This window comes from Misgurnus anguillicaudatus, chromosome 19, assembly GCF_027580225.2.
Source record: "Misgurnus anguillicaudatus chromosome 19, ASM2758022v2, whole genome shotgun sequence".
Taxonomy (NCBI): Eukaryota; Metazoa; Chordata; class Actinopteri; order Cypriniformes; family Cobitidae; genus Misgurnus; species Misgurnus anguillicaudatus.
In genome coordinates, this window is record NC_073355.2 from 26,557,140 (window position 1) to 26,573,445 (window position 16,306).

General features: G+C 38.7%; 2 protein-coding genes and 1 long non-coding RNA gene across 4 annotated transcripts in view; 2 read left to right on the forward strand and 1 right to left on the reverse strand.

The window, feature by feature from the left end:
• LOC141351076 (uncharacterized) overlaps positions 1-16,306 on the reverse strand; it is a 39,648-nt gene that overhangs the window by 20,876 nt on the left and 2,466 nt on the right. The gene's annotated exons all lie outside the window — the stretch shown is intronic.
• LOC129423811 (uncharacterized) lies at positions 5,078-6,564 on the forward strand. 2 transcript variants are annotated; one of them, XM_055180288.2, is made up of 3 exons: positions 5,078-5,236; positions 5,796-5,914; positions 6,007-6,564. In XM_055180288.2, the coding sequence occupies exons 2-3, from the start codon at positions 5,814-5,816 to the stop codon at positions 6,431-6,433; spliced, it is 528 nt and encodes a 175-aa protein (XP_055036263.1). In that variant the 5' UTR covers positions 5,078-5,236; positions 5,796-5,813; the 3' UTR covers positions 6,434-6,564. The 2 variants fall into 2 exon arrangements, with proteins under 2 accessions (XP_055036263.1, XP_073712841.1); XM_073856740.1 differs by having other exon boundaries at positions 5,148-5,257.
• Positions 8,350-12,560, forward strand: apnl (actinoporin-like protein). Its single transcript, XM_055194003.2, has 3 exons — positions 8,350-8,489; positions 9,539-9,661; positions 11,779-12,560. Exons 2-3 carry the CDS (start codon positions 9,558-9,560, stop codon positions 12,227-12,229), a joined length of 555 nt encoding a protein of 184 aa, XP_055049978.1. The 5' UTR covers positions 8,350-8,489; positions 9,539-9,557; the 3' UTR covers positions 12,230-12,560.

Genomic DNA, 16,306 nt, shown 5'->3' on the forward strand with positions numbered 1-16,306 from the left:
TTTTTAGTATAAATGTTTCCATTTGGTTTATTCAGATCAGTTGCTCAACTGTACCCCTGTCAGGTTCCTTAATAAACGTTGCTTATTTATTGCTCAATTTATTAGATAGTTGAAATTCAAATGTTGACACATTTTACACAGAACATCAAAACTGTCACAATTTCCCTGCTCTCAATAGAATCGTTGACGTACTTACACCCCAAATTCGGCATGCAAGCTCTTGAATATCCAATATAATTCTGTAGCTTCAAGGACAACACTGTTTTCTCAGTCTTCTGTCTGTTTGATAAGTGAGTTGAAATAATTCCTGCGAGGCGCAGCATTGCTCACGCTACCTGGGGAGGACACAAATGTATTCATGTCACCCTATCGATTACTGGACTGCAAAGGAATTAAAGGGCGCACACTGCACAAATCATCATTACAAAAAATAATAATAAAAGATAAATATTCACACATTCCCAGCCTGCTACATCCCTGCAAATCCCAGCTAATTTGAATCGGGGGGATGCAAGATACATACCCAGTCGAAATAAAACGCTCCCTTTCCCCCCGAAGTCACAAACGCACCTTTGCACACAAAATGCACCTCAAGTGCACTCAAAATGTGATTAATGCCTAAGACTCGGTCCTTGTGGAGAATAAACAAAAAAGCATTAACCAGGCGTGAAACAACAAATGCGTAGCCCGAGCACCTGTCCTTTTTTCTATTAAATTGGTCTCTCATCTTTGCATCACCGTTTTTTTCCTCCTTTCCCACCTCTCATCTGCAGAGTGGCAGCATATATAATCCCTCTGTAATGGACGTTTAATATTTACACGTTTGGTGTAATCACTTAAATGCCTGTTTTACCACGGCCTTGTTTGGGTAGTTGGAGGGCATTTGACAGCCTATTCATCACAAAGTGAGCGTCCGGAACCTCTCGGCCCCCTTAACAATCAATCAACCGACAACTCCAACCTCCTCTTACACTTACACCTCACACTGCCGCAGATGCAGCCCGAGCGCGTATAATCACTTCTGTTTGCATAACCCCCATCCACCACACACACTCGCATACACACAAACCTCAGAACGATACCTATTAGTCCATCATCTGAAAGGTCCTACCTGTGAATAGCTCCATAGGCTTCGGGGATTAATCTTTAGCCCTTCAAACGCACGGCAGCTCTATGCATTTAGAGAGCCTCCATTGGCTCAGGTAATGGGATATGGGCTTACACTGAAATACATCTAATCATAAGGTTAGCTTTTGATTTCCTGAGAAAGGAAGCAGCCGATGTTGAATTACGTACCTCGGCTGGCAGAGAGAATGTGAATCGGGTATTTTGTTTGGATAGCTACAGTTGCACTAGTTACAAAAGTTAAGTGTTAAGGGCTAAACTTGTCGCGTCTATTGTGTTGAGGAAAATGACTCGGTGGCATAGAAACACTACATTCATGGGCTGCAGATTGATATACAATTACACTTTAATTTAAAGGGGGGGTTTAATGGTATTTGAAGCATTCTGACTTATTAACACAGTTATAGAGTTGTTTCCTCATGCTAAACGTAGGCAAAGTGTCAAAACAGCAGTTGGACGTGTTACAGAGTATTTCTGTGCCGAACGCACTTCGCCAGGGTTCGTACAAGTTTCGGCAAGTTTTTTTCGATTACAGTTCTAACTGACGTTTCAGGGGTTTTCGATACGTATCACTTCTTTATATGGGCTTCCACCGGAAAATTTCCCCCGGAAAACCCCGCCCACCCGTCAATCAGCAGGAGACGCTAGAGCTGCTAACAGCTTATCACGCCACTCAGCTTTGTTTAATTTCAAAAGTCAACAATGGCACGAAAGAAGAAGTGTGTTTTTGGATGTAAGGAGAAGACATCCAGCCTTATGGAAACAATGGATATAGTTTATTATCCGGGGTAGCAGCGGAGTTTTGCGTGTGTGTTTGATGCAGTGGATTTTCCCAGCACGCGGTAAGTAAGACTTCTGTCTTATGTTGGAAATAGTCGCGTGCATATTATATAAATGACACGAGCATGTAGTGAATCATAAGTTAAAACAGTGTTGTATAGTGTTGCATGACTCGTACTCGCTCCTCCTGCGGTATAACTCCTCCTTCTTCATATTTTCGTACGTTATCGGAAAGATTCGGTAAAGCTAATCTTTCTTTTATAAATCTGATTAAACTAAAGACTCTTCAGAGATATAAAGGATGTCATACTACTCTATAGGTACTCCAGATTAACATCAGAAATGCAGAAACAGCGTGTGTTACGTGAGCTTTAACATCTTTGTGCACTTCAGAAAATTATAGATGTCATGTATAAGACTTATTGTTAAACACACACTATTTTATTTTAAAATGCTGTCATGTTATCTTTTTAAATTGTCCTAATGGTGCAGCTCCAAAAAGCACATCTATCATTAAAGAGCACCTATTGTCCCATTCACGATTTTACATTTCCTTTGGTGTGTAAGTGTGTATTAGTACATGTTAATGATATGCAAAAGGTACAAACCCCAAAGTATACGATAAAGCGAGTTATCCTCTCCAACGTAAATCTCTTTTCTTGTACTACAACAAACACACGGATTGTGGGCAACAGTTTACTTCCTGGGATTGGTGATGTAGACAAGACCGGCATTATCATAATGGCTGTTTCTCAATATGCGTTCTTCAGCGATCTTGCATCTTTGTGTTCTCGCTCTACGTCATCATTAACTGTCGAATTCCAATTGTCAAGAACGCAAGTACAGAGGACGCATGAAAATACCCGGATGTGTTCTTGATATCAAGGATGCATCGAGTGCAGACTTTCACGCTGAAATCGCTTTATGCCCCAGAAGTCATTGCGGCAAAACATTGGCGGAGCTCAGGTGACCAACAGGAAGATCGCACACATCTCAATTTTCACAAGTGCATTCTGTTTTCTCGCAACCTTCTGAGTTCGTTCTTCCAAAGTCGCCTGGCAAGACCGATCTCCACGAGATACCAAAGTCCGTTCTTTGCGTTCTTGAAATTGAGAAACAGCCAAATCCTCCTGCTTTGTCCCACAGCCTACGTTAACTCTAAATCTTAAGTTAACTCCTGTTAGCATTGCATTGTGCACGAATCTTTCAAACATGGTAAGGAGCATCACAGTTCCGGCTGACGTCAGAGTTATTCAGGCCAATCACAACGTACAGGTTAGCTGGCCAATCAGGGACAGTTTAACAAAATCTGTGCGTTTCCGGAAGACAGGGGAATCTAGAGCTACAAAAATGTACGATATGTGAAAAAAATGTGTTTTTAACCATAAAACATGCGAACACATTATATCAAATACCCAAAATAATGTTGTTTTTTAGCAATGAAATAGGTGCTCTACGAAATAGTGACTTATTAATAGTTAATAGTAAGAGAAAACAATATTTTAAGCTTATTTTGCGCATGTAAAAAGATGTGAAGCTAAACAAATCTAAGCCATATACAAACAATGTTGATCACATTGGTTCTTGTGCACCTCATGATGAAACAAACACGTTATAACTAGTTAAGGACATGCAACCATGTTTAAATGATTCACTCAAATCTTAAAATTTTTGTAAAGGAGCTTAAAATATGAATTTTTTGGGGGGGAGAACTATTCTTTAAGGAGTGGAGGTGAAGGGTTGGAGGGTATAGATGGAATTATGCTGCTTTTCAGACAACTCAAGATGTTGGATATTTCCCACCTCAAACCCAGAAGTAAACATCGGCAGCGGCAAACAAAGCCTTATATCTGACCTTTGAATTTGGGGCAGATCGATCAACTCCGACCTCAGCGAGATGCATCATTTAAGAAACAAACTTATGAACATCAGCATTAAAATATCTAACTTAAATTGCCAAAATTGGCTTGAAACATGACATTTTCTCTACATCTTATTGTGACATCATACCAATGATTGACTGGAACGCATTGAGGTCAGACGTTCTAACCTCAGGCATACGGCATAAGACATGGTTAGATACAGCTGCAGCCTGTATGACGTCACTCTGTCCACTTTATAAAAATAACCATAATAAATTGTTAGTCATTTGATATATATGAACTCATTTCAATATGAATAACTTTAGAAGAAAATGTAAAAAAAACCTAAAATGTACAAACCTATTTGATGTACTTGAATTATGAATATATAATTGGAAGAGAATTAATGGGTTTTAAAAGATGTATATTTGCTGCCCCCTGTTGGATGATGAATGAGAGCCCTGAACTTCAGGCAAATAATGCAACGTGCGAGTCCATTTTGACCTGTTGTCACCAACCCTGTTCATGTAGATCTACCCTCCTGCATACTTTTGATCCACCTTTTTTAGGTAGCCATGAAAAGCTTGATTAGCAGGTTCAGGTGTGTTTGATTGGAGGAAAGTAGACTTTCAGGAACAGGGTTGGTGACCACTGACTTAGACTGATTTTGTGTATGCCTGCTTTGTAGTTTGTAAATGGGCTTATGTGGTAAAAGAGAGTAAGTGTCTATACATATCCCACAAGGACATCAGTCAGCACAGAATCATTTGCCAGAGCTGAAGGGTGTTGCTGTATGCTTGCTTTCTCGCTCGCTTCATCAGACCATAAAATGTTCAATCACAAACTGTCACTATGGTAGGAGGGACTGCAGGAGATCTCCCTTAACACGCTTTGATAACAGTCCATACATAAATACACATTATATGCCTGAAGATCAAATGGGCTCGCCCTGTTTAAACTGACATGAGATTTCCCACCTTCACCTTTTTTTGGTTTTGAGTCATTGGTCCATTTAATGCATTTCATCACCAATTTATTCTCAAATTTGTATTGGAACTGACAGCATGTTTCATCAATAAATTGTGGTATTGTATTTGTTAACCATCGAGTCATTTATCTGCATGTATTGTTGCAAAATTAGTCGTCTCAAAATTGTTTCACCCTATACTGTACAAACACACCATCACCCAAAATAAGGGACTTGTATTTTTCTTGGCCACATTTCCAGCGATTTTTAGAAAGGAGCTTTGGGAACGAAGATGTATGAAACAGTATAACTAACAGTTCCCTCAACTCTCCCACAAATATTTCCATTATTTTTGTGTCACTGTTAAGGTGTGGAGAGAAGAGGACACGCCTGTGCTTGCAAACTTGATGTTTGTGTGTTTCTATCGGTAATACACCACTTGTTCATTTACAGTGCAACAAGGGGAGCAGTAAAATCTCTTTTACCACCTACTGACTGCCAGGTACTTCTTAAACGATCTACAGTATGTTGCTTGGCTTTGTTTGCATGTTAGCTTAAATCTTAAATGTAGAAATTTAAACCAAGGCTTTCATTGAGCATAAACCTTTGTGTGTTGTAGCGACAGCGAAAAGTCTCATTGCTTCTGTCTGCAGGTGTATGTCTTGCAGATTCACAGCTCTTGATTCACTGTTTGTCACTGCTAACAGTTTAAATCTTTTGAGCCATATGGAGCCTGCAAGTGTCTTGCCATATTCTGCCATGCTGTCAAGGTTTTTATTAGAGATCTTTTAGCGCCTGAGCTAAAACTGTAGATAGCACTCATCTGTCTACCTGCTGCCATATGCTTACACGGTAGTTACAGACGTACAGAGGGTTTGCCTGTATTGATGTGCGCAGTAGTGGCCAAAACTGATATCCAACTTTTTGTTCAAATATTTTATTAAATATACATTAAATAATTTGTATGCATGGTGCACTGGTTTGTTTGGTGTATAAATTGAAGCTTAGCTTTGAGAATAATTTAGGCTTGGCAAAAATGACTAATTTTTATGATCCTTTAGTTCTGAAAAAGTGACAACATGCAGAACGCAGAGAGCGTGTCAGCAACTTTAACCACCAACAGGAACTGCACAATTGAGATCACCAACGTTAGCAGCTTCTACTGCCTCATCAACCCAAAGTAAGGAGAAAATGATTACTGTGCATTTAGGGGTACAATGTCACTTTTACTTTATTAAAACATTACCGACTAACACTAAACTTCTCTTTTAGAGTGCACATGTTCAGTGGGTTCAGCTGCCATCCTCCCCAGCCCACAATCCGCTCGTCCAAGAGCGAGGTCTGCTCATTCACCAAGAGTGAACACACTGCCACGGGGGCCGTAGGCGTCATGACCTATGACCTCTTCCACATGCAGAACCGCATGTGCACTCAACGCATGGCTATTCTGTTCTCCGTTCCCTTCGACTACAACCGCTTCAAGAACGTTTTGGGGATCGGGCTGTTCGAGAGCTCCCGTGCATGCGATAAGGCCTTGTACAACCACATGTATGATGGGAAAGACTTCAGCCAGTTTACTCGTGTGGATGCAGCAGGGTCTGGAGTCACCCATAAGGCACAGGGAGTTGAATTAAGGGCAACCATGTCAAATGTGGGCAAAGCCATTATTAAACTGGAGATCTATGACATGCTGAGCTAAATATATACTGTATATATAAAGAGTTGTTGAGCCTGATAGTAACAAAATAAAATATGCATCCGTGCTTTAACCTACATTTATGATTTTCTGACAAAAAATCTCAATCAAATAAAGATGCAAAATGGTTCACATTTACTGAATCCTGTCTTGTATATTGCTTCTTTAACATTAAAAAAAGCATGCAAAGGTCATCCTTACCATGAATAAAGTCGGCACACATGGATAGACTAAAATGTTCACTTTGGTCTATACTCCTATTCCATTTCATAGATATTTGATGTTTTGATGTGCGCCAAATGCATCCATAGTTTTGTCACATCCATATTTTTTTCTTATAATACACAATAATATACAATCATATTTCAAACATTAAAGAGATAGTCCAGCCAAATACCAAAATGACCCCATGATTTACTCACCCTAAAGCAATTCGAGATACATATGTCCATCATCTTTCAGACGGCACATTTGGGGTTATTTAAGTAAATTTCCTTACTTATCCAAGCTTGTATAATGGGAGAAAACAGGGATCAGGGAACTTGTGACTTTGAAGCCCAAAAAGGTGCATCCTTCACAGAAGTAATCCGCACGGCTGTTAATAAAGGTCTTTTGCAGGTAATCAATGTGATTTTGTAAGAAAAATATCCACATTTTATTCACATCCAAACTTTATGTACTACCCACTGCGCAAAGTGACGTTGGAATGATGTCTTTTTCATGTAATTTTTGGACATCCGAATCCGGTCCATAAAAGGGGTTGTTTTGTAACGCCAGGCGACGTCTTTTTTTTTTCGTCTAAAGGTTGACATCCGTAGGAACTCCGTGTAAGGAAAATAGACATGAAAAAGCGATGATTGTCTCTGCAGTTCACCCATCCACTGTAACACCGAAACACTTTAGTCTTTTCGTGCCAGCCGAATTACCCAGTTCAAACGTCAAATGTTGCCCGTAAATATGACGTCCAAATGATGTCCAAAAAATTACCCAGTTCAAACGTCAAATGTTGCTGTAAATATGACTTCCAAATGACGTCCAAAAAATTACCCAGTTCAAACGTCAAATGTTGCCTGTAAATATGACGTCCAAGTAGGGTCATGGTTGGACGTCCAAATAGTGGACCTAGTTTGGACGTCAAATAGATGTCCAGATTTGGTCATGGACCGATGGACCCAATATAGACATGATCTGCACGTCTATCCGACGTCCTGTGTTTAACTACAGTAGCTTCCGATAGCGACGCCATCTTGGACTCACGCGATTCATAAGAGTCAATGTGCATCTTACCTATGCCAACCAACATTCACTACACTAAAACTAAATCTCTTGAATCTGAAGTGTCTGTAAGCTTGTTATTACCGTTTATAAAATTTGAAATATATATATTTTTCTCACAAAACTCCAAATGTGCTCATCTGAAAGATGATGGATGTATGTATCTCGGATTGCTTGAGGGTGAGTAATTCATGGGGTAATTTGGATATTCGGCTGTAGTATCCCTTTAAGTTAAGCTAAGTCTGTTCCTTATGTGAATATCAATATTAATATTAGATCCAGAATTTTACAAACTTTAAGACAATACAGTACAGTCTGAAAATTCCTGTCACATTCATAATGCTTACTTGCATTTTTTGGGGGCCCATTATTTAGTTGTTATTATTGTACTAGTACACTGTTTTTTATATAAAGGGAAGACAATTTTTAATCCAGTATCACTAATAATCATTTGCATGGATTTCCACAAGGATTCTCACATAAAAAATTTACAGTAACTTACAATATAGCCACACCTTGTAGTTTGACGGTTCAGGTTAAACAAATCTAACGGTAAGAAGGGTGTGGAACCGATTGCAAAAGAAACATTTTTTGTGTGTGTGTGCACATGTTTGTCTGAAAGAGGGCGTATATAATTTTTCCCAGTGAGCATGTAGCCTTCTCGTTGCTGTTTATGAAGTCAGAGAAAGAGAGTAAAAACACGGTGACTCTTTTACAGCGCACCCCTACCGTGCAGTACATCTCAGTGTGTAGATACACACAAACATTACACAGCTTCACAGAGGTAAGCCTTTATTACCCTTGGTGACGAAATATGTTTAATAATCATAACTTAATAATCAAAACTAAATGCCAATGTATGCTTTTATTTCCTCACTAAAATGATATCATAGGAAGACAGTTTATTCAGTTACGGACGCTTGAGCAATTCTATTTCACACTCTTCGCTTTCTCTATTAGAGCAAGACATTATAAATGTTGAAGACTGCTACCGGCACAATAGCTTTTAATGTGGTGGTCTCTGCACGTGTTATTATGACCTGTTTTGTTTACTTGTTAAGAGTTGATGTTGTTATAGTGGAGGGGCAGAAGTGATCTAGCTGTGACAATTTAAGGGTCAGATCGAAAGTGGATATATGAAAAAGAATAACTACTCTGTCAGCTCTTTTCATCCATCACAAGTTTAAACTTCATGCTCAGGCCATGGATTTTTATTTACACAGATTTTTTGAGGGATTGTACATTGTTAACTTTATGAAACAATATCCTTCTGCGTGTTTTTTGGCAGTTTGACAGCAGCAGTGTTCTGCAGTTGCTTGTAAACATCGGTCTATCCTGACATGATCGCCGCATACGTATACCTTAAATATTTTTCCCCTCAGCTTCACATCACATGTACTGTAAAAGGGCATGACTGAATGTTATTGTAGGCGCATCATTCATATTAAGGATTTGGATCAAGTTAAACAAGAGGGATTGAACAAGCCTGTGCTTGATGTCAGGGTGTTGGTTTTTAACCGCCTCAACAAAGCCAATGTTTAGGCCAAATATAAGTCATCGTAAGATTAGGAAGCAATTTATCACAACATCACAATATACAATGTCAACACAGTAATTCAGTACAGCATTAACTAGTGCAATAAAGGTATTTTTTGGGATTAAGACTGTTCTTTTTCTTTATGATGGCAATCTTTATATAGTCTAAAACAAGAGAAAGTTATGATATTGTCTCTTCGGCCTTATAGTCTAAACAAAATGGCATTTCCACTTGTTTTTGACTGTGCAGATTCAGTATTACTTTTGTTCTCTGCTTCCCGTGTTTCTCCATTTCAGCTGTCAATCACATATCATCATGACCGAGTCTGCTGAGGCTGTGGCTGCCACTGTGGGCAACTGGAGAGCCGCCATGATAGAGATCACCAACCTGACAAGCAACTACTGCTTACTCAACCCAAAGTGAGAGCGCAACCAGAAGCAAAGCTACAGTTCCACTTAAATGTTAAACCAAATAATTCAGTGGCCTCAAAAATGTATTTCGATGCTTTAAAGGGACATTCCACTTTTTTGAAAATATGCTCATTTTCCAGCTCCCCTGGAGTTGGGCATTTGAGTTTTGCCGTTTTGGAGTCCATTCAGCTGGTCTCCGGGTCTGGCGTTGGCACTTTTGGCATGGCTTGGCACAGTCCACTGATTCTGATTGGACCATTGGCATAGCCCTAAAGAGTAGCCAGGGAGTTTCGATATTTTTCCTGTTTACAACTGTACTAAGACAGACGGAGGGTTGGAAGCTGCGATTTTCTGGGCAGATGTGTCTAGTAACTGTACTCTCAGACTGGCGTGGTAATCAGGGACTTTGCTGGTGTGGCATGGCTGCAGCAGGCGTTGTGATATTACGCACTGCCGAAAATAGTCTCCTTAGTTACTTTCAATAGCAGGGGACTATTTTCAGGTGCTGCGTAATATCATTGCAAGTTCTGCAGCCATGTTACATCAGCAAAGTCCTTGATTATTACGCCAGAATGAGAGTATAGTTCCTAGCCATATCTGCCTAGAAAATCGCAGCTTTCAATTTTCCATCTGTCTTAGTACACAACGTAACTACAGAAGAGTCAAGTTTTAAATAGGAAAAATATCGAAACTCTTTGGTTGTTTTTGGCACGATGCTGGTGGTCTGGTCAGATTCGGTGGATTGTGCTGAGCTATGCTGGGGGTGCTGGCGCCGGACCCGGGGATCGGCTGAGTGGATTCCAGAACGGTGAAGATCAGATGTTTAACTCTAGGTGATGTGAGCATATTTTCACAAAAGTGTAATGTCCCTTTAAGTCCTCATAAAATTGAAACTGGCTTTTTTTTAGCTTTTAATATGAATATGTTAGCTTTAAGGATGTGTAGCTATAAACTAGTGTGCTCCAAAACTAGATTCACATTTAGAAGATTCCAGCTTATAATCTCCCACTTTTGCTAATATGGATTAACAATTTTAAGGACATCATTTTACACTTTTGCTTCTCATCAGATTGCATTCTGTGAGGTAAACAAAATGCTATTGGCTATTTTAAAAGAGGGAGGAGCCACTCTGTTAAATAAAAATTACATTAGTACATCGCTGCATTTCAAAGCTCTTAAGTTGGTCTTTAAGTTGAAAGAGTATAGCAGAATCTGCAATCAGATGAGTTTGGATCTGATCTCTGAACTAACTTTCCTTCTTTATTTTAGTTTATTTTTAACCAGCTGGTACCAAACGGATGTTTAGTGGATATATGCAGTCAGTTACCATCCATCGATCAGGTTCCTAGGCAACATGATCTCGCGGAAAGTTGTGTTATATAATTTGATTAATTAATTTGTGTCCATGGCATGAAATGTAGCTTTTTTGTGCCTTGAGGACGAATTTCTATAAACAGTTTTTTTCGCATTAGTTTTTTTTTTTTCCTAAAATTTTATATATTGTTTTCTCTTTCTTTTTTTTCAATTTTTTAATCATTGTTGCTTGGGGTTAGAGTTGGGGCTTGGGTTAGGATGTCTAAAAATGTAACAGAAAGTGATTCTAACCCCAACCCTAAGCGACAATGGTAGGAAAATGGGAAAAAAATATGAGAAAACAATACATAAAATTAAGTCGTGAAACGGACACTACATTTTTTTATAGAAATTCGTGTGACATGAAAAAGACATTCATGCTCAAGGCACAAAAAAGCTTAATTTCGTGCCATGGACACAAATAAATTGATCAAATTTTTCGTGACTGAGATCACTCTGATCCTAGATGTAGATTATCATATTAACTATTTACATTTTTGTTCAATTTATTCAATTTCTTATAATTTGAAACATAACATTTTTATGTTTCTGTTTTTTTTATTTTGTTATGTAATTTAATGTACACAATTAGTATTGTATGCATGTCTACATTGAAAAAACTGTGTAGGATGTGTGGCATTTTTTTGTCTGTTCACATCTAACCATATGAGTGAGTGCATCTTTGTGCATGATTAACACAAATAATTAAATTTTAATTCAGTCCAATTTGATTATCGTGCATGATTTACACAAATAAAATGTATCCTTTACAGAGTCTTTCTGGAGAGCGGTGATATCTCCAACCCACCTCAGCCCACGGTTCGCTCCCTTAAAACCGAAGTATGCACCTTCAGCAAGAGCGCCGCCACGGCCACCGGCAGTGTGGGGGTCATGACCTATGACCTCTTTGAGCGAAACAGAAATGACGTCATTGAGACCATGGCCATCATGTTCTCTGTGCCCTGGGACTACAACCTGTACAAGAATTGGTTTGCAGTGGGCATCTACCCTAAAGGGAGGGAATGTGATCAGGCCCTATATAAAGAAATGTACTATCAAAAACACCAAAAAGGCTTTGTGAGGGAGGAGGCTAATGGGTCAGGCATTAACCATGAGGGAAATTACTTGGATATCAGGGCCACCATGTGTCCTTTAGGCAGGGCCATTATAAAAGTAGAAGTTTGGGACAAGCTGTTTACTCCACATGATCAACAGGATAAATGAGAAGATAAGCCATCTGTCCACTATCAGAATTATTTTACAATAAAGGTGCTTGTCCGTTAACATTTATAATATACGTTTATAATACAATTACAAATGTAGTGAACATTACTTGTCCCATTGCTTTTTAGTGAGGTCTAGCATGCATGTTTGATTTGTAAAATAATCTAAAAGTGGTTAAACTACATCTTAATAAAAGTGTTTAAACCAGTTACTCTTTCAAGCTCAATAAAACCCCAAACTTTTATCTGCTAGCTCTTTCTGTCAGCAGACGCTTTAGATGTGTGTTTACAGTTTACACTTACTTGAAATTAAATACGCTTTCGCATCGGTCGCCCATTGTTGTGTTGTTATTCAGTCCAAACACCTTCTGCAGGTGATTTTCACTCCCTCATCATGGCAGAGATTCCCTCTACTGATCTCTACTAAGTGGTATTTTCAAATAAATATTTATTCTGCAATTTCATTTTTCTTCCTGAGCCTGAAAGCTTGGCGCTGTATGCATTTGTATATTCAAAATCTCAAATGAAATCTAAGGCTGTTTGCCATAAATTAAAAACAACTCTGTGCAAATATTCCGTAAAATGCATTTCGGAATGTCTTAATTCCTGAACAGGGTAGCTGAACCATGGGAATGGGAAAACTAAATGACAGACAAATACAGTTTAAAAAAGACAAGAACTGATTGGGCTGGTTTTAAATACCAGTGGCGGCTGGTGACTTCTTTTTTCGAGGGCGCTCGATGCGAAGTTTGTCACAACATGTATGTAGCCCATCATGTGTGTGGTACGTGATTTCAAAATGTGTGTTCTGCGCGTCGACTGATCATATGTGCATCGCGTGGCTTGTCGAAGTGGGTGCCTGCTGCAGACGCGTCTAAAGGGTTTATAATAAAAGAAACGCTCGCGTTTGCCAGATACTCGTATAATCTCATGCGTAATTAGAGTTTACTGTTAAGGGAGTGTCTTGCATGTATTTTGTGAACGTGAGCGTCTCTTTTATCATAAATGATTTTGACGTGTGTGCAGCAGGCACTTATTTTGACAAAACACGTGATGCACATGGTTCACATGACACTCCAAACACTTATTTTGAATTTGCGCCCATCGGAAGAGCAGTCACGAGCCGCCACTGTTAAAGGGACAATAAGTAGGATTTACCCCCATCTGTGAAATTGTATTTTGCATTCAAACGAATAGTGCTCTTTAGTGCCTCGCTTTTCCAAATGTGTGTTGCACCTACAGTAGCCGTTATGTAATCCCTGATCTCCTTGTCCATTTCAGCTGGTTCACGTGTTCTGAACGAAAACGCGTTGTGGAAACGCATTGGTAGGCTAGTGCTTTTTGTCCCTCTCTGCTATTATAGTTCAATATGGCGGAACGACATAGAAGCCTCCTTGGACTAAACCGTTCAATGTAAGTAAGGAGAAGAAATTCTAAGCTTACAAAGAAAAGTCAGTTCATTGGCATAGGTCATTTGACACCAACAAGGACATATTTATGAATAAAGACATTGATTTTGATTAATAATACACTTAAAACCCTACTTACTGTCCCTTTAAATACATATTTTAACTACTCTTGTTCTAAATAACCTATTCAATATATATTTAATCACTTTCTGAATGTCTTCTTCCTAGTGCCCTTCTGCAAAGAAGACAAATGCCAGAAAATTTATAATCAGAAATAATAATTATATAATCATTTACACTTTTATAGAGAAACTTACTATTCATTTAAGCTACACATTTTGTCCAACACAATTTCATAGCAATTCATACATATTTAACGAGGTGACATATTTCGTACGCATTTAATTTTTTTATACTTTCTTGAATGATTTGTTTTTGCCCCGTGACATTGGGGTTAGGGGTGAGGTTTCAATATTTTTATAGTAATTGTTCAAATTTATTTTGTACAAATTCATACGCCAACTCGTAAAATACGTATAAAATTCCTGTGAGATCAGGCTGTTTTATCGTTACGTTATTAGATTACTGCTACAGGAACATGGAAACATCAATGCCCATTTATCAGTAAGAAATGGAACCGTAATTGACAAACTACAGGTGTAGGTTTACAAGCAAACATCTCTGCGGGCTCAAATCCAAAGGGACTGACATCTCATTTAACGCCCCAGCAATCCAGACATTGTGGTCAAAGAGCAACATTTGTAGGGCTCACCTCAAGAGACTGCAAGACTATTACTGACATCCTAAATAAAGACAAGTCTGTACTAAGATCTTAATTCAATGGTTGAGATCAGGAGTAAAGTGATCACGTCTTTCTCATTCTCGTATCTGTCTCATCACTGTTTCATTATACCACAGCCCCATCACCCTTACCGGGCCTGATCAAAGGTTCCTGTATCTATCTGCCATATGTAATACAACAGGCTTAACGTCAGCACTTTAGCAGACAAAAGCTTTTCTGATGCCACTATACTGTACCTATACCGAGTCAGGATTTTCATCAGGATACAGAGACAAAGGCTAAATTTTCCTTTAGCTTCCCTATAGTTTTTTTTTTTTTTTGCATTGAGGTAACTATCTCTTGTTTTGCTTACAATTTTGTGTATGTGAGGCCAGTTGCTGATGACACAACAAAATAACTGAGTGGATAATGTGTGCAGTTTGATCAGTGTTGAAAAAATGTTGTCCTTTGCCAGTTTATTATGCACAGACAACTATAAGCATTAGATTAATATCACAGCCATCTACTAACTAAACAAATACTGCCTGGCTCTGTGCCACTGTCAAGATTGCTATTTGTTTGAGCTGCTTTGAGCTGGTGCATTCCGACACTACAGTACGCTATTACAGTATTCAGGTTTAAAGCATGTTTCTCCATTTTAACAAGCATTCACAAGAAGCTGCATTTAGACTTTTGCCATGCAGTAAATCACAAATATCGACCAAGAATGCAATACAGGTCACGCTGGATGAAACTGCTTCTCAAAGGCATTAATCGGATGTGAAATATACTCAGCATGCAACAAACAGGCTATATAATAGTTATAATTGTTTTCTGTGATTTGATTGCAACAGTGGATGTAATCTTTTTTTATGCTCAGTCATTTTTAACGCACGCAATTGAAATCATCAGTTCTTTATCAGACAACAACATGAACTTTAACAGAGTGGGTCAAATAAAAAGACAGTAAAAATGTACAGTAAGCTACAGTGCTGTGAGTCCCCAAGACCAGGATTAAGTGTCATCCAGATTTAGTTATTTTATGTTAATCTACTGCTGAAGTGCAGGTTTTCAGTTTAAGAGCCTGTCTGATTTCTTTTCAACCACCTTTGAGAGAAGATACAAGCATACATTTGGCTACTGATTATATAGATGTAAGTTGTAAATCACAATTCAGATTGTTGTACAAGGTGAGACTGCCACTGTGTGGACGGATGAGGAATAGTGATTTAAAACTACAGTAAATGTATTACAAAGCCTTGTCACTGTATTGACAGCAGTATAGAGTCATATAGTCTTTTTATATAATGTTCACGAGACGTCTGTATTGACATAGCATACCGTATCTGTACTTTGTCTAAAGTGTTTAAAATTACCAATAATAACATTACTGAAAACTATGTTAAAGGTTCTCTACTACAGTCTAAAAATAGCTGGGTTATTTTTGGCCCATAATGGGTAAACTTTGAACAGAACACATGCTGGGTTAAAAATGACCCAATGTTGGGTTATTCTTATGCAGCTATGGGGTATAATAACCCAGCATTTGGATTAAAACAACCCAGCATTGGGTCATTTTTAACCCAGCAGTGTGTTCTGTCCAATATTTACCCATTATGGGTCAAAAATAACCCAGACATTTTTAGAGTGTATTTTCACCCGTCGCCATGAAACGAAAGCTGATGTATCCAAGTGAAACTGGTTTCTGAAATGAAATAAGACAGGGCTGGTTTTGAATTTGTCTATCGAGATCTGATTGGATCATTTGAAGTTGGGTCGTGTTGCTAATTGCTAATTGCAGCGATCTTCTCCCAGACCCCACCCACCTGCCATACCATATGACCGGAAGTAAAGAGAGACCGTTTTAAGGAGGGGAGGAGATTTGCGT

What these genes read in the sequence shown, in the direction of transcription:
- apnl (XM_055194003.2), top strand. Translation starts at nt 9,558, where the DNA reads ATGACCGAGTCTGCTGAGGCTGTGGCTGCCACTGTGGGCAACTGGAGA. An exon ending in TACTGCTTACTCAACCCAAA is followed by an intron (nt 9,662 to 11,778) that starts GTGAGAGCGCAA and finishes TATCCTTTACAG; the next exon opens with AGTCTTTCTGGAGAGCGGTG.
- LOC129423811 (XM_055180288.2), top strand. Translation starts at nt 5,814, where the DNA reads ATGCAGAACGCAGAGAGCGTGTCAGCAACTTTAACCACCAACAGGAAC. An exon ending in TACTGCCTCATCAACCCAAA is followed by an intron (nt 5,915 to 6,006) that starts GTAAGGAGAAAA and finishes CTTCTCTTTTAG; the next exon opens with AGTGCACATGTTCAGTGGGT.